Raw genomic sequence first — 17,917 nt, forward strand, 5'->3', positions numbered from 1 at the left:
CTGGTTGTGGACACGATCCGTTCCAGCTTGCTGTTCGCACCTCGAAAAGTCTGTGACCAGAGCGGTGCTTCTGCGCATGCACGAAGCACGATAGAGCACTTATGCGCATGCGTGAAGCGTGCAGAACACTTCTGTGCGTGTAGCAAAACCCGGAGGTAAACACTTGCGTTCGCAACCTGAAAAGACGCAACCTGAAGCGGACACAACATGAGGTATGACTGTATTTGTATTCCACCCTTCCCGGCGGAAACTAATTAAGCAATTTTCTCTTGCAGACACACAGGTCCAAAGTCCTCCCTTCTGATTGCAGCTCAGTGGCACAGCTCCGCCTTGCTTGCACGCAGAAGGCACCAGGCCAAATCCCCACTGGTACTTTGAGGTAGACGTGAGATGGACCAAGTACTGTATCTTACTTAGGATGCTTCCTAACATGCAGTAATTCCTCTTGGTACAGTTGCTTTTTCAAAGGAACTTTGGTGGTGGTTGTTGACATCTGTCTCGAGTGTGTGCTTCCAGGGGTGAAGTCAGACTGCGGCATCTGCAGCACTGAAATATCCTCTCCAAGGCGTGAGCCTGGGTATGGAAGTCCTGGGCTGTCCAGGTGAACAGACTCTCCTCTTGGCCTCTCTGATATGGTTCAAAGGAAAGCAGAGATATACGCTTGGCACCCGTTGGGCTGCAGGAGTTGCTGGAAGGAGCCATACAAGGCACCATTCAATTGTATTAGGGACTGCTTGCTGATCAGAAGGTTGGTGGTTCGAATCCCTGTGACGGGGTGAGCTCCCGTTGCTCTGTCCCAGCTTCTGCCAACCTAGCAGTTCGAAAGCACATCAAAGTGCAAGTAGAGAAATAGTGGGAAGGTAAACGGCGTTTCCATGTGCTGCTCTGGTTCGCCAGAAGCGGCTTTGTCATGCTGGCCACATGACCTGGAAGCTGTATGCCGGCTCCCTCGGCCAATAAAGCGAGATGAGCGCCGCAACCCCAGAGTCAGTCACGACTGGACCTAATGGTCAGGGGTCCCTTTACCTTTAACCTGGTGCTGCACAAGGTGGTTGTGGTGATTAAAATGAGAAAGGGGGAGACCCTGAGCTACACCACCTCAGAGGGTGGGATATAAATGCAGCAAATAAATAATTCAATGTGCTTATTACTAGTGATAAAATCTCTATACCACCCTTCGTCCGAAGATCACAGTATTGTATTGTACTTTATTTTATTTTCATTCATTCATTTAAAAAGGGTACTTTAGGAGCTGTTTGTTTCTGTTTCTTAACTCTCCCTCCTCCGACTGAGGAAAAACTACCTAGCCTCTTCTGACGATTTAAATCTCGGCGACGGGGAGGGGCGAGCGGTGGGGGCGGAGCTTGGCGCCGGCGGGCCCCTCACACCCACCCCCGAGTGGGCGTGGCCGCGCACCTTCCGCTCTGATCCGGCAGCATTGCCCCGGAGCTCCGACCTCTTTTGCCATGGCGCTCTCTCGCGCGGAGCGCTGCGTCGTGCTGGTGCTGCGCTTCCTCTCGGGAGCCCTCCTCGCGCTGCTCAGCCTGGCCGCGCGCGCCTCTACCCTCCGCTCCCCATTGAGGGCGGCGGCGGCGGCTCCTGCTGCTGCTGCTTCTTCTTCTCCTGGCCCCAGCAGAGCCCGCGCCGTCCCGCCGCCGGAACAGCCACTGCTGTTGCTGTCCGCAGTGGAGCTGGCGCGGCGGATCCGCCGCAGGGAGGTAAGGCCCCGGCCAGCCCGTCTCTGAGTTAAAGAGAGAGAGAAAGAGAGAAAGAAAGAGAGAAAGAAAGAAAGAGAGAGAGAGATGTGGGATGGGAGCGCCGCGCAAGGGCTGCTGGGCACTGTAGTTTTGCTAGGAGGGGGGTCTACTCCAAGGCAAAGCTTGGGGATTCCTAGCCCTTCATGAATGCCCCATGTTCCTAGACCACCTAGGCTTCCATATATCCTAGCTTGACTCCGAGGATCTGCTTATGAAGGTGTGTCACAAAATCCAGTGTGGAATACTAAGTCCTCTGTTCCAAGGTAGCAGGGGCATGTCGGCTCCCACAGCCTTGCTGCTCTCTTTTTAATTTTTTTGCAGCTTGATTGTGGGGTATGGGATCTAGATCTGAAGTGGGAGATTCTTGGCCTAGGCACAAGGAGTGAACCTTCCAGAATAAATCAATCAACATAAGCCCTTAACATGAATCCCAGGATCTTTGCATGTACCGGTAGAATATTAAGTCCACGTAGTTCTATTAGATGCTCCACCTGCTTGCAAAGAAAAAACAAATTTCTCGCAAGAATGTGGGCGATGTTCCCTTCAGTTAAAGGAAAGAGGGAGTACTCTTTAATAGTACTTTTACTATTAAAGTACCACTTTTACAACCAGAATGGTGAAGGGAAGGTAATATTGGGCACTCAAAAGGTGGAGGGAGCAAAAAAATACCCATCTGCTGCATTAGCGTTCTTTCTAGCACAGTGAAGTGACCAGAATTGCACCTGTTGCCATTATGTGACAGGAGCAGGGTCAGCAGAGGATCCATAGGATTCTGCGCTGGCTCAGCCCCACCCCTGAAGCACCCTGTTTCAGAGATTTCTGCTGGTGGGGACGCCACTAGTGGTTGGTTCCGCTCACTGTTTGGATGGGTGCATTGGGGTGCTCTTTGCTGGCAGTGCTTCCACACTGATGGTTGGAGCTTTCCTGGTTGCAGAAGCCTTAAAAATGTCATTTGTCGCCCCATTCAATCTTCCTTCAGCACAGTTAGCCATCCATGGTAATGGTCTACTGACACCACGCATGTAGCATTCATGTGGGAAAGACCAAGAGCTGGGGGTGGGGGGAGAAATCCAGCTCCTAAAAATGCAATATCTGAAACTTTTCTACTTCTGTAGACGGTTTGGTAAGCCACTATCTCTGCAGCATTAAAGTTCATTTGCTGAACATTATACTCATTTGATAAGGGTCTTGTCTGCCTTCAGTTTACCCACTAAATAAATGTTTTAAAGAAATCCCAGCAAATGCAAAGCCTGCCATGCTCTTGCTGTTTACCTTCCATAGCTGCCAAGTTTTCGCTTTTCTCGCGAGGAAGCCTATTCAGCATAAGGGAAAATCCCTGTAAAAAAGGGATAACTTGGCAGCTATGTTACCTTCTGCCCACTTTTCTGTGGCAGATATAAATAAATCTGCAATGAGCCCTGCTGGTGTTCATGATGAAATAAATTTGGATTGGTTCTACTTGAATACTTTTCACTGGGGTTGTTGATGTATCTGCACATCATAGAATTATTCTAGCAATTCTGAAATAGCCAAAAGCATCTGGAGAAGAGTAAGAGAAACCTATAAACATCCTGTTTTTAGGTGTTTTTTTGTTTAGTTTTTGTTTTGCAGATTAATGCAAATCATTATTAGGGATAGAGAGTTACTAGTCCACAATGATGCTGGCTGCCTTACTTTATCCACCTGTATTACCGATTTTTAGGCTGGGTGGGAAAATGACAAACCAGCCTGGTCACCTGGAGGCAGTTTTTACTCTCAGCAAGTTACTTTTGAAAATCTAAATTTAAGAAGGTTATCAACTGTACCACTGTTGATGCTGATGTGCCCTCTCCTCCAATTCTAAATATACCTTTTGCAAGAGTGAATTCAAATTTGTTTCATCAACACTTGCTTCTAAACAAACATTACATTGTTCTTCAGTTGCTTTGTGTCAGGGCAAGAGATCGGTAATGAGAATCTCATCTCCTGCTCCTCCCTTCCTTAAAGGAATGTGGTTTTTTCCAGTGACTTGCTTGGTGTGTATTGTAAAGAGGTTTGGAATCTTAGGAGAAATCATGTGTACATTCTCATTTAGAAGATTTTCAAATAAGTCTCCAAGAACTGTTCATATTATAACTTATCCAAAACCTGCAGGGGTTACCATGGCATAGACTTTTGACACAGGCAAATAACATACAGTAATTGTCTTTCATGGTTATACGGGAAAATGGGCTCATTTGAGTCCTTACATTCTGTTGTGCATCTTTCTCAGGGGTGGGGAAACTTTGTGTCATCATCATATATTGCTGAACTGCAACTCCCATCATTCCCAGCCATTGACCATGGTTTCTATGCCTTGTGGGAATTGTAGTCTGGCAACATCTGGAGGTTTCCCATATTCTCCCCCATATCTCCAACTCTTTCTTAACCTCTTTCCACAGTTTAATATACCGTATTTTTCCGTCTATAAGATGCCCCTATTGGGGGGGGGGACTCAGATTTAAGAAAATGGGAGGAGATGGCCCTCTAATTTTTGACATTATTTTTATGGGGGAAACCTAGTCTTATACACGGAAAAATACAGTAATTATTTTCAAATAGGTTAAGATTTCTTACTGTCAGCCAAATTCCCAAATACAACCTTTTTGCCTATTTTTAAACCAGACATCCTTTCTAAAAATTTTTTTTGACTGCTCATCCATGTTTTTGATCAACATTTTGGTTTTATCTGAGCTTATTTTGAAACCTGCCACTTCTCCAAACCTTTTAATTTCTTCTAATGCTTTGGGAACACTCTCCAAAGGTTGTTCTAGTGTCAGTACCACATCATCAGCAAATGCCCTTAATTTATAGACTCTATGTCCCACCTCAATACCTTTAATATTCAGTTAACATTTAGAGCACATTGCCTGCTTTAAATACCTGTGGGAAACTATATTTTGTTAAGGGTGCTGGGAGTTGTAGCTCAGTGTGGGTAAAATGCAGTTCTGAGTATTCTTTGAGGGAAAACATGCAAATATTGTGAGGTGAGTGAAGTGAGGCTAAAATACAGCAACTGACTGAAGGCCATGTGGAGAGCCTCCTTTCTCAGAGATCGTTTGCCACTGACAAGTACTTTACTGGCAAGTAATAGCAGGGAACGTGCGATGGACGTTTTCCCTTGCTTGTGAGCTTCACAGAACCATCTGTAAACCATTTTATGAAGCTGGGTTATTTGGACCTTTGGTCTGATCCATTAAAGTTCATAGCTGCCCAGAGTGCCTTGAGCAGCATATAAAGAACGAATCATCATCACTATTAAATTATTATAGAATATTCGAACCTTGGTTTCCTTGGTCCAAGCCCTGCATTCTATCCATGGCACGGTGCCAATTGCTAATGAAAGAAAACACAATATTCAGCACATACGATCCTTAGCTACTCTGAATGTTTGCCAGATTGCATCAATTTTATGACCACCTTTTGTCCCTTGCAGGTGAAATGTATTGATGTTATTGAAACATACATTGGGAGGATCAAAGAAGTCAACCCGTTGATCAATGCGGTCGTAAAAGACAGGTGAGTGATGGAATTTATACTTTCGGTTGTAAAAGACAGGTGAGTGATGGAATTTATACTTTCTGCTTCTGACAGGAAAAAGGGCAGGCAGATGTGGTGCTCCGCTAGAGATTCTCTGCTGTCTCACATGTTGACCTACTTTGTGTCAATGCAGTTCCTGAAGAATTCTTCCAAGCGCTCGCATAGTTATGATTTGCTACACAATCATAGCAAAAGTAACTAGTTTGTAGCTTCTCCGAATCCAAACAAAGGGAGCTCTGCTCATTCTCGGAAGTACTTGTGCTTTCTGAACCTTTCGCTGACCTTGGGCATCCTGTATTCAGACTAAGAACATGAAATCTGGCCTACTGGATGAGTGGGGCAGGCAGGTGGGGTAAAGTTTCATCTCACCTAGTGCTCTGTCTCCCAACAGCGGCTGATCAAATGCCCCTGGAAAACTCACAAGCAGGGGCATGGTGGAGAAAGGTGATGTGATAGGTGGCCCCTCTCACAGGGTGGGACAAAAGAGCACCTGGCAATAATGAGCCTCCCATTCACCAACCAATGGGTGGATGGTTTAGACCAGGGGTCCCCCAAACTACGGCCCCCGGGCCGGATGCGGCCCAATCGGCCTCCCAATCCGGCCCGCGGCGCCGCCCGCTGCCGCCGCCCGCTCTTACGGCGCGCGGCGAGGATCTTAAAAATCGGCAAAAAATCGCCGAAAATCCTTTGTGCGCATGCGTATGGGCCTCTCCCGACCCAGAAGAGGTCATTTCCGATGCACTTCCGGGTCGGGGGAGGCCCATACGCATGCGCACAAGCGATTTTCGGCGATTTTTTCCCCGACCGTGTGCGTGTGCGCATGCGCACGGGCGCGCACTCCACCGCCCTCCGGCCCGTTGCGCGCGCACTCCCCTGCCCTCCGGCCCGCCGCGCGGTTGGCGCGGCAGGCACCGGCCCGCTGCGCGGTAAGTCTGGGGACCCCTGGTTTAGACGTTCTTCCTGCAGGGATCTGCATTGCCAGTGGAATATTTGGACCCCAACATGCCTATCAGCTAATGTCATCCTTTGCTGGTGGGCAGGTGGCTGTAGTTTGGAGAGGTGGTCTAATGAGTCAGATCCCCTGTAGACCACAACTGGCTGCAAGGTGGAGATTCTCTCTCTCTGTTGTATATAATCATGTTCTTCTTTTAAGGGTTTTTAAATGCCATTTGACCATTTGTCCTCTTTCCCAGGTAGGAAATAGCAAGGGGCTGCATACCTGAGGGGAAACCTGGAGACAGAACCCTGTTTTGTTTATCTGAGGTTAAGAACCTCTTTGCTGTTAAGCAAATATTTCTAGAGAAAGTTGCAAAGCTGTGGTGATCACACAAAGCAAAAAACCAGCAACATTTAGACTTGTTTCCTCTAGGCTCTCTCTGAAGTCTTTCCCCAGCTTCACCTCTGGCTGTGGCTCTACAGATGGAACTTGGGAGGAACAATAGGTGTGGGACAAAATGAGCATTGTAGGAAGACCAGTTAGGATCCAGGCTCTAGAGATTGACGGGTTTTCTCTTATTTCCTCTGGCTCTTACCCAACCACCCCTCTCAGGTTTGAGGATGCCCTCCAGGAAGCTCATCAAGTCGACCAGCTGCTCTCTGAGGGGCAAGATGATGAAGAGTCACTGAAGGAAAAGTTCCCCTTCTTGGGGGTCCCTATCACCATCAAAGAAGCCTTTGCATTATACGGTGTGTTCTCTTGTATAACCTCCACCCACCTATTGACTGCAGTCTGTAGTCTTCCCTCATTTAATTTATCTTTTTCATAGATTTGTTTCAGTATGAATATTTTACAGTATGAATATTCAGTATGAATATTTTACAGTATGAATATTCAGTATGAATATTTTACAATAATGGGTAACAGAGCAACCCTTAAGACATTTCGTTTGTTGCTTTCTTAAATCGGCATTCCTTCATTCTTTTAAAACTTTGTCGATGAGATCTTATAAAATAGTGACTGCCAAATGTATCTAAACAATGGTGCTTGAATCAGTTGAATCCCAAGGATGTTCTTCTAAGAGTGGGTGACTCATGGACTTGGAAGACAAAGGTTCAAATCCCCCACTCAGCCATGATGGCCCATGGTGCTCTCTCAGCCTAACCCTACATCACAGGGTAAATGTGAGGATGAATTAGGAGGTGAACATGTGCTATCTTGAACTTCTTGGAAGAAGAAGAATGTTTCCAATTGTTGTGTTTTGGAAAAGCTGTGTTATCTTTCCTTCATGTAATTCTGCAGACTAAGCTAAAATCCAGCTGCTCTGAGGGCGCCAGGTTTTTGTCTGCAACCAGCAATTCTCTGGTGTTGCTGCAGCTTAGAGGGTGTAGTCCCAAACTTGTTAAACAAGATACTCCTCCTCCAATAAAGACAGCCGATTTTTGCACTCTTAAGGAGGTACCACTGGAGTCTCCAAGGATGAGATTAACTATTTGTGGTTTGCGCCCCGCAAACCGATTCCTCCTTGGCTAAGCCATACCTCTCACATATACAAAACAAGTAAGATACTTCTTGGTTTGAGGACTGTGTACTTGCTTGTATACTTGAGCACAGAGAGAGTGCTAAAAGATCAAGGAACTGGCTGGAAAGGAGGAGGTGGGTTATAAAGCACAGAGTGAGCAAAAACCATTACAGTGGTACCTCTACTTACGAATTTAATGCGTTCCAAACGCACATTCATAAGTCGAAAAGAATTGTAAGTCGAATCCCATAGGAATGCATTGGTAGGAAAAATTCGCAAGTCGAAGCAACCCTATCTAAAAATTCATAAGTAGAAAAAATCCTATCTAAACCACATCCAGGATGGCGGACGGAGTTCCATTCGTAAGTAGAAACATTCGTAAGTAGAGTTATTCGTAAGTAGAGGTACCACTGTACTGTATTAGATTTTTTATTTTTTATTGTTCATTACTTACCTTTCTCCCTTCCACTGCTAAAAGGAGCATTTGCTTTCCCCAGCTGGAAAGATGATAAAGATGAGCTTTATCTCACCTACTACAGGCTGCAAATGGTTTACGGAAAATGAAAAACGCCTACCAAATAAAACCAGAGATTCCTGCTTGATTAAACATTGCTGAAATAGTGTGTATCCACCATATTGCATCATTTCCCAGATACTTGGGAGGCAGCTACTCCCTTGGCTCTTGCCTTATAGCTGCCGTTTAGCAATGCACTAGGCCAGAGGTCCCCAAACTAAGGTTCGGGGGCCGGGTGCGGCCGAATCGCCTTCTAAACCTGGCCCGCGGACGGTCCGGGAATCAGCATGTTTTTACATGAGTAGAATGTGTCCTTTTATTTAAAATGCATCTCTGGGTTATTTGTGGGGCATAGGAATTCGTTCATATTTTTCCCCCAAAATATAGTCTGGCCCACCACAAGGTCTGGGGGACAGTGGACCGGCCCCCTCCTGAAAAAGTTTGCTAACCCCTGCACTAGGCTATTGTGGAACCTCTGACTCTTTCCCCCCTTTTTGTTTCCCTTGTTGCGGTAGGGTTGCCCAATGCCTCTGGACTGGTTAGCCGTCGTAACGTGATCTCCACATCTGATGCTTCAGTAGTGTCACGGGTAAAGCAGGCTGGCACCATCCCACTCGGTGTGACCAACTGCAGCGAGCTGTGCATGTGGTTTGAGTCGAGCAACCGGGTCTATGGCCGGACCAACAACCCATATGACCTAGATCGCATCGTAGGAGGCAGCTCAGGTGAGTGGACTACCTCGTTTGTGAGCACATGCTGCACTAAATTGGTCCTGGCTGATCACAACTCATCTCAACTGCTCATGTGATGGGGGTTTAAACAAGTGACCAGAACTCAGCAAGAATGGAGGGCAGTTGGGAATACGTTGCTTATTTTTGTCTTTGATACAGCATAGAGGTAGGGTTGTATAGGGATTGGGGACTGGAAAGCCACCTATAATAGTTTGCAAGTTAGGTATGCGTAGAACCTCAGTGACGCTTCTATTTTATTGGATCTGCAAGTATTAGAGATTAGTACCGAGTAGCAAGACAATCTCTGAATAAAAATCTGATTAGCCCTCTCTGTTTCTCCATGTGTATTTCGGTCTCCCAGAGCAGATTCTGTGAGTGGCAAGTGCGGGGTTACTCAGATATGTCTGTGGTCCAGTGCCAATCTGTCCCTTGTTTCCCCTCCAGGAGGAGAAGGCTGCATTCTGGCAGCTGCTGGTTCTGTGATCGGTGTGGGCTCGGATATTGGGGGCAGCATCCGTATGCCGGCTTTCTTCAATGGCATCTTTGGACACAAGCCCACCACTGGTACCAAATGCGCATTTCTCATTGTTTCTTTTTCACCAAGTTAACGAAAAGAAAGGACAGAAAGAACAGTTGTAGGTTGTCTTGATGCTCTTACCTCTCAAGAATTAGGATTTATTTCCTTTGGTTCATGCATGGTGTGGGAAGGTCAACTGGACCTTAAGGTAAAAGCCTTTTGGGAATTTAATTTGGGCATCCAGTTCAGAAGGAGAGTCACCTACTGTTCCTGAAGGCCTGGCTGTCTTGGCCACACAAATTGGCATCTCAGTAGTGGAGGCAGCAAGTCCAAATCTGGCAACGGTATCCTGTTGAAAACTTTTTTAAAGCATTGCATGGCTATTAAAAGACAGGAATGCCCCTGCCTGTAGGTTCACAGACTAATACAAAAGCAATGGGAGGAGGGAAGAGAGCAAGACTTGCAACATCTGCTCCTTCTTTGGCCAGAGGATGGGGCCAGGATTCTTTTATCCCTGTTGCCATAATGTTCACTGTGTGGAACAGAAGGTGGACCCGAGTGTGCCTTCTTCAGTTCTGCAGTCTCAAAGTAACTGGCAGTAGGAGTGTCCTTTCTGTCAGAAAACTGTTTAGGGTTCTGGTTTGGACCTAAACTAGCCTTCAATGCAGTGCTCTGTGTCTCTGTGTATGGGAGAGGTAGCATATTCATGCAAAGCTAAACTCGGTGTGTTCGTCTAGGTGTGGTTCCCAATGACGGCCAATTCCCTAATGCTGTGGGCATTCGGACAAAGTTCCTGTGCACTGGCCCAATGTGCCGTTTTGCAGAGGACCTGGAACCCCTGTTGAGGGTCATGGCTGGGTCAGGCATTACAAAGTAGGTGGTTCTTAATACTTTTGCAGTGCATAAAGTGAATCCTAGCCTGCTAGGAGGTGCAAATGTGTTTGGCGCCTGTCATTATTGACACCAGCTGTCTTTGCCCCTGATGGTAGAGATCTGCACAGTGAGGGACAGGGCTAACTAAGGCAGAGGTCAGAATACCCCACCCCCCAAACAATACCATGTAGGAAAGCCGATTGAACTGGCCCTTAAATCTTATTTCCACACTGGCTGTGTAACAGCATCCCTCACTGCGCTTCTGGGCACCAGGCTTGCTTAGGGGGTGCAGTATTGGCTGCATAGCACACCTGACTCTGTTATCCATTACTTTGCTGCTACTCTGTACCCTCTAGCATCCTCTGCCTTGATCTGCCTAATGGAGGACAGTATCCCCACTGGTCTGGCGCCTTCTGTTGCTGTAACATTTTTTTTACCAAGAGTTGATTACAGTGGTACCTCGGTTTAAGTACACAATTGGTTCCGGAAGTCTGTACTTAACCTGAAGTGAACTTTCCCATTGAAAGTAATGGAAAGTGGATTAATCCGTTCCAGACAGGTCCACGGAGTACTTAAACTGAAAGTACTCAAACAGAAGCGTACTTAAACCGAGGTATAAGAACTTGGTGTACATCAAGGAGCTGGTCCACTCTGTGGACTTGAATTGAGGACGGCACCAAAATGCTCCTCGCTTCTGACTTGTGGCCATCTTATTCCTTCCTATTCAGGTTGAAGCTGGATGAAAAAGTATCTCTAAAGAATGTGAAATTCTACTCCATGGAGCATGACGGAGGTTCTGTCTTTGTTTCCCCAGTGGACAAAGAGCTTCTTCAGGCTCATCGGAATGTAAGAGGAAACTGCATCTGGTAGCTTAAAAGCTTGAGGGCCATCACAGTTATCAGGGAGTTTAGGTAGGCATTTGGTAAATGGCAGCTGAGTCAGTCTGTGCAAATTTCCCTGTGCATGCCTTCGTGTGCCCCAGCGTACCTGGGCACTGTTTTTTTCAGAATCATGCATAGGTCCATAGCTCAGTGGTAGAGTTCAGTCATACCTCGGGTTACAGCCACTTCAGGTTGCATATTTTCGGGTTGCGTTCCACGCTGATCCCGGAAGTACCGGAATGGGTTACTTCCGGGTTTTGGCGCATGCGCAGAAGCTCTGAATTGTGACCTGCGCAGACGCGGGTTGTGAACGCTGCGGGTTGCGAACGTGACTCCCGCACAGATCATGTTTGCAACCCAAGCGTCCGCTGTATATCCTTTGCATGCAGAAGCCCCCTGCCCCGTTCAATTCCCAGCATCTCCAGATAGGAAACAATCCCTTCCTTAAACCTTGGCTGTATATCTACTGGCTGTATTATATTTATTATTAATAATAATTAAATGCATTTTTTACAGGGGGAAAAAGTCTCAGTTCAACGTGCAGCAAGATTATGAATACAAAGATAGCATAAAATAGCCCCAAAGCAGTGCAATTATCTTGGAAGTAGGATTGCCAAATCAAAATGGGAAATGTAAGGGCTACTGTGGAGCTTTGATAGCTAAGTTTAGGGTACGTTTACATAATGTTCTGGTGAGCTGTGGAAGTCTTGAAGCTGGAGTGTAGGGAGCAACCCCTACGTTCACTAGTGGTTGCAGTAAAAGTACCAAAGATTAAGGAGAACCACTCTCTATCCTTCTCTCTGTGTGTGAGAAAGAGTTCACACATGCATACCATCTTCACCCTGTGATTACAACTGAGTGATGTATGCACATACTTGAAAAAAGTTGTTGCATAGCAAAGTCCGCAGACACTATCTTCCTATCATGTAGCCTGAAGCAGAGTGGAGTTCCTCAGAAGTTCAGACATCCACCTGTGAATGTCCAGGTGTTTCCAGTCCTCCTTACTCTGATGTACTGGTGATAATATTGTTTTGGTGTACTGTGTCTGTGTGGAATGAGAAGAATCCTATATTTTTCTTGAATGCCCTTTGGCCCCCAGGCTTTCAATTCCTCCTTTAATAACTGTTTACTCTATGGCTGTTATTTTCTCTCTCTTATGTTTTCAAGGTGGTAAAGCACCTGGAGGCTGACCTGGGTGTTCAAGTACAGCCTGTGAATATTCACAAAATGAAGTATTCCTTCCAGATCTGGTCTGTCATGATGTCTTCCAAGGACAGTGATGGGCAGGTATGTAAAGTGCAAACTAGGGCGTAAGCCTACCTGCAACAGGGGAAGAACAGCAGCGATGGACAAATTGTCTTTCAGGGATGTTGATCTTCACATGGAGGTTTCCGTGCACTTAAAATGTTCTCTAGCACATGGTTCTAAAAAGTACTTAGTCCTTCCCATGGGCCCCAATCTGCACTATACATTTAAAGCAGTATCATGCTACCTTAAGCAGTTATGGTTTCCCTCAAAGAATCCTGTGAACTGTAGTTTGTTAAGAGATTTGCTAGGAGATCCTCATTTCCCTCCCAGAGCTACAATTACCAGAATTCCCTGGGAAGAGGGATTGATTGTTTTGCTTTGTTTTTTTTATAAAAATTTTTTATTTGATTTTACAAGTATAAAATTGTAACAGTACAAAATACAGAACAATATTTAGAGATTCTTCCAAATCTCTGTACTTCCCACCTTCCCCTCCATGGGTCCTATTATCAACCTTTTCAACTGCATATTATTTAATCATCCAAATTTTATATCTCTCAATTTTTGTCCATAATACTTTCTACGTTACAAGTGTTATTGTAATCTAGGGTTACCAGATGCCCCTGGTTCCTGGGGACAGTCCCTGGATTTGCATATCTGTCCCCGGGAAACGTGGCAGCAGCAGCCTCAGCAGCCCAGAGCCAGCCTGGTAGCGGAGTTGGCTCTGGCTGGCTTCAGGAGCTGCTCGCTGCCGTGGTGCCCACCATTTTTCCTGTACCACGACAGCGAGCAGAGAGCAGCTCCTGAAGCCAGCCAGAGCCAACTGCACTACCAGGCTGGTCCCTCCTGGGCAACAGCCGCCCGCCTGCGACTCCTGAGCCTCCCCATATCTGTCAAAACAAAGGGGGAAGGGGGAAGGAGATTGGGGAAGGCTTGGGAGTCACGGGTGGGCGGCATGCCGTTGCCCAGTTTTTAAAAAAACTCTGTGCATTTATGTTTCACAGAGTGCAAAAGAAGGACTTTGCACCTTTATACAATATGCATGTGTGCTTGGGCCCAGGGTCTTTTGCCTCACCATCCCCACTATTGACACCCTGTTGCTACTCAGCTTAAAAAAAAAAATTGTCCCCGGATTCATTGAAAATAATCTGGTAACATATTGTAATCCTGCTAACGTTTTCATCTGCTTACGGTGGTCTCTCGGGTAGATTGTAAATTTTCCCCATTCCTTATTAAAGTTTTGGTCTTCTTGGTCCCTGAGCTTTCTGGCCAGTTTCGCCATTTCGGCATAATCCAACAGCTTAGTTTGCCATTCTTCTCTGGTATGGACTTTATCTTCTTTCCATCTAGAAAAGGAATTGATTGTTAAACCAGTCTGGCAACTGTAGCTCTGGGAGTAGAATAGGGGTCTCCGAACAATGCTCAGCAACCTTAGCAAACTACACTCTTTGGGAGATGCCGTACCATGACTGTTCAAAGTGACAACGTCTTTTAAACATCTGGTGCAGATGGGGGCCCATGCCTCCTTCCATAGCTCTTGCTTCACTATGAAAGGTTTATTTATTTGTCATTGTACCTTGTAAAATTGAGAGAGGAGGTTTGGTACAGGCTGCAACCGATGCTTAAAATACACTACAGCGGTACCTCGACTTACGAATGACTCTACTTACGAAATATTCTACTTATGAAGGGAAAAAATGGCCGCACGCTAATGAATTTCTCCGACATCCGAAGGGGGCAGGGAGCGCAGCGGTGGCGAGGGCAATGACACGGCAGGAGGCCGGCAGGGCAGCGGCGGTGAAGAGGGCTGGATGAAAGGCTCCCTAGAAGAAGCAGGAAGCGCGGCGGCGGGGGGCGAAAAGCTGAGCACTGAGATGCGGCCGCTGATCGGCTGTTCCGCGGCTTTAAAGCGGTCTCAGCAAAGCCGGCAGAGTGGCGTCGAGGGCAACAATCCTCTCGCTGCCCGGATCGTTGCCCTCGCCGCCGCCGCTTTGCCGGCTTCTGTGAGGGAGACCCTCTTCACCTCCACTGCCCTGCCGGCCTCTTGCCGGATCATTGCCCTCGCCGCCGCGGCGCTCCCTGCTCCGTGGTGCAAGACCGCTGCGGCTGTTTTTTCCACGGCTTTGGGGCTTTTTTCTAGGCTCCGGAACGAATTAATCCATTTCCAATGCATTCCAATGAGAAACCGCGATTCGACTTAACAAATTTTTCTACATACGAATGTGCATTTGGAACGGATTAAATTCGTAAGTCGGCGTACCACTGTAGTTTAAAAAGCTAGAAGCAGAAAACGTTACGGAATTCTCTTCCTCCTTGCTTCTCCTTTCATATTCATATTACAGGAAACGGAAACGTTCACAGATCTTCTTGGGGATCACGGAAAGCCAGTGTGGCCGTCATGGGAGCTGCTGAAGTGGATGATAGGGATGTCTTCACACACCATCCCAGCCATTGGTAATGTCCTGTCTCTAAACTTAAGAGTTTTATTCTAAGATAGCTGCACTTCTTTGATGTGCTAGTTCTATCCAGGCTGTCTGGCAATTTCCTGGTAACTAAATGTGGAGCGCTGGCAAAGAAATGTATATAATAATGCTTGGGACCAGAAGGTAGCATCATATATTTGGAAGGAAGATGGTGATGCTTACAATCTAGGACTGGGATAGCCAACATAGGGCCTTTCAGATGCTGGTGTAATGCCAGTCCCATCATCCCTGACCATTGGCCATGCAGGTTGGAGGCTGATGTCTGCTGGAGTCCAACAACATACGGAGGGTGGGTGCCACATTGACTAAAGAGACTGGCGATCCTCAACTCATCCAGTTGTACCATGGAAGTTTGGGAGTGAAAGGCAGGAACTAAAAGAGTTGTTTTCAAACGTTTGTGTACCTGCTCTTGGCTGTGGCCTGTGCCAAGGGATGATGGGAGTTGTAGTCGAAGCAATATCTGGAGGGCACCACATCACCCCTGTTCTAGTATATCATGTTATATATGGCACAGCCTTTTGCAGTGACTGCTGTTTGTCTTTAACTTACCTGCATCTCTGTGCTCTTTAGCACTAGGATTAACCGAGAAGGTGGTGAAATACAGTCCCAAAGTGAATGCTAAGCTAGCAAGCATGGCACAGAGTCTGCAGACTGAGATGGTGGATCTACTGGGAAGTGATGGTGTCCTCTTATATCCTTCACACCCTGTAGTTGCTCCCAAGCACCACACTCCTCTGGGAATGCCTTTCAATTTTGCCTACACAGGTAAGGAGTTCCTATTTTGCATATGCATGTATTACTCATGTGTACGCACTTCTTTTAGCGTACATCATGCTTTGCAGAGTACAAGACAAGTAGACAGGTCAGTGCCTTAAGGAGCTTACAGTGTAAAAATTCAACACAGGAAAAGGAGAGGAATCAGGAGGCCAGGAGAAAAAGGCAGCATGCAGCAATTGTATTTCACCATTTGGGTGAATCTGGTTTTCTTTGCATGTGTGCACCCACTGAACAGGATATAGCGTATGATGCAGCCATTTGTGTGCTGTATGTACGATACAATTCCACAGTCCTGCTACCTCCAAGCAAAGTGATACAACTTTTCCATGGGCTTATGTTGACCCCCTGATTCTAGGAATTCTCTGGGTATGTAGCTAACTGTACTTTGTTTATTAGGGACCTCTGTAACATATTGTGTTTCATTAGCCAGTGCAGAACCCCTTGATTTGCACTTAAAACCAGTATGATAAATTCCAAATTCTCAGGGAATGTTTCTAGATAGCAGCGAATCAAAATGTCTTGGATTCTTGTTTGTTTGTTGCAAAGAAGTGCTTTGAATCCTTAATTCCTTTCTCTCTCTGTTCCCCTTTTAGCCATCTTCAACATACTGGGCTTACCAGTGACCCAGTGCCCACTGGGCTTGAGCAAGGAAGGCCTCCCCTTGGGCATCCAGGTGGTGGCAGGACCCTACAATGACCACTTGACTCTGGCCATGGCACTATACCTGGAGAAGGCGTTTGGAGGATGGGTTGTGCCTGGTACATCCTAGCGTGTGTTGCCTGAGTCCTGGTGATAGCAGAAACACGAAGAGTGCCCCACCTGTAGCAGCAGGCAGCTGCACCTGATATTGGAGGAGTTCTGATGCCTGCCCCCCCCCCGCACGCACTTGCACCCCAAGGGGACTTAATTGCCTCCCACAGGGCCAAAGCTGATAGAGAGTCCAGCTGCGCCTTTAGCTTTCTTCCTTTCTCATTACAAAATTACTTGAGAAGTTTAGGCAATAGGATGCTCTCTCCTTTCTCAGGGAAATCAGGGGTTTTTTTGGGAGGGGGTGAGGGTTCTGACAGGACAATCATATTGTGAGATGTGGGAGAGGGTTTTCTGTCCTTGACTGTGGCGTTCGTAGTATAGGGCTCCTGGTCCCCTACTTAACGTGGTTTTTCTTTGCTGCTTTCAAGGCCAGGCCAGGCCAAGGCACCTGTAATTTTTATCTGTGCTGGAGACTAGTTCCCCTACTTGAAAATGTATTTGGGGAAATTGGGGTCCCCAGCTTCCCACAATTTGCACAGAACACTGAGAACAGTGTTGGAGAAGGAGTTGTTGACTCCTCCCTAACTTGGACTTGGGAGTTCCCAGCCCATGGCTCATGGTGGAAGAAGCCATGGATAGCTTTTTAGTCTCTTGGAAGGCACACCTTAGTAAATCTAGGACTGTTCAAATGAACATGATGGAACATATGATGGATCAAGTGTTTTCCCACACACATTCCTCTTCTGAGCCTGTGGGGACATGTCTTGTGGATGTGAGGTTCTAAATCGTGCTTTGTATGTCTGTTTTTCATGATGTTGATAAACCCATACGTTACTCCAAGCACCTTTTGACTGGGTACACCGTTGGCCAGTTCCCATGGACCAAACAAAATGAAATGTATGTCATTTGCACCAAAGAGAATATAATGATTTAGTACTTGAGGTCTGTGGTTCTGTTGCTTCCCTTGAATGCTCCTTCTCTTCGAACCGAATCTAACGCTGTTAGCCATTGTCAATAAGGAGCCAAAATGTGCTTGGATCGCAGTGTTGATGGTATATGACACAAATAAGTATAGCTGTACCTTGGTTTTCGAACAGCTTAGTTCTCGAAAGTTTTGGCTCCCGAACGCCGCAAACATGGAAGTGACTGTTCCGGTTTGCGAACTATTTTTTGGAAACCGAACGTCTGGTGGGGCTTCCTGCAGCCAATCAGAAGCCGCGCTTTGTTTTCTGAACATTTTGGAAGTCGAACGGACTTCTGGAACGGATTCCGTTCGACTTCCATGGTACAACTGTAGTTAGGTTGTGCTTTTCATCCGTAACTTCATGTGCATGAGGTACCGCCAGGGCTGTGCACCAGAACTGAATCA

General features: G+C 46.6%; 1 protein-coding gene across 1 annotated transcript; it reads left to right on the forward strand.

The window, feature by feature from the left end:
* Positions 1-1,403: 1,403 nt before the first annotated feature.
* FAAH2 (fatty acid amide hydrolase 2) lies at positions 1,404-17,747 on the forward strand. Its single transcript, XM_035113305.2, has 11 exons — positions 1,404-1,718; positions 5,212-5,294; positions 6,865-7,001; positions 8,804-9,013; positions 9,464-9,583; positions 10,274-10,409; positions 11,138-11,255; positions 12,458-12,577; positions 14,881-14,992; positions 15,592-15,786; positions 16,392-17,747. Exons 1-11 carry the CDS (start codon positions 1,467-1,469, stop codon positions 16,565-16,567), a joined length of 1,659 nt encoding a protein of 552 aa, XP_034969196.2. The 5' UTR covers positions 1,404-1,466; the 3' UTR covers positions 16,568-17,747.
* The last annotated feature ends 170 nt before the right edge of the window (positions 17,748-17,917 follow it).

This window comes from Zootoca vivipara, chromosome Z (assembly GCF_963506605.1).
Source record: "Zootoca vivipara chromosome Z, rZooViv1.1, whole genome shotgun sequence".
NCBI classification, from domain to species: Eukaryota; Metazoa; Chordata; class Lepidosauria; order Squamata; family Lacertidae; genus Zootoca; species Zootoca vivipara.

Bases quoted from the DNA above. Each gene is read 5' to 3' on its own strand.
- FAAH2 (XM_035113305.2), top strand. From the start codon at position 1,467: ATGGCGCTCTCTCGCGCGGAGCGCTGCGTCGTGCTGGTGCTGCGCTTC. The intron at 1,719-5,211 runs GTAAGGCCCCGG...TGTCCCTTGCAG, and splicing joins GGCGGATCCGCCGCAGGGAG to GTGAAATGTATTGATGTTAT. The intron at 12,578-14,880 runs GTATGTAAAGTG...TTCATATTACAG, and splicing joins CCAAGGACAGTGATGGGCAG to GAAACGGAAACGTTCACAGA.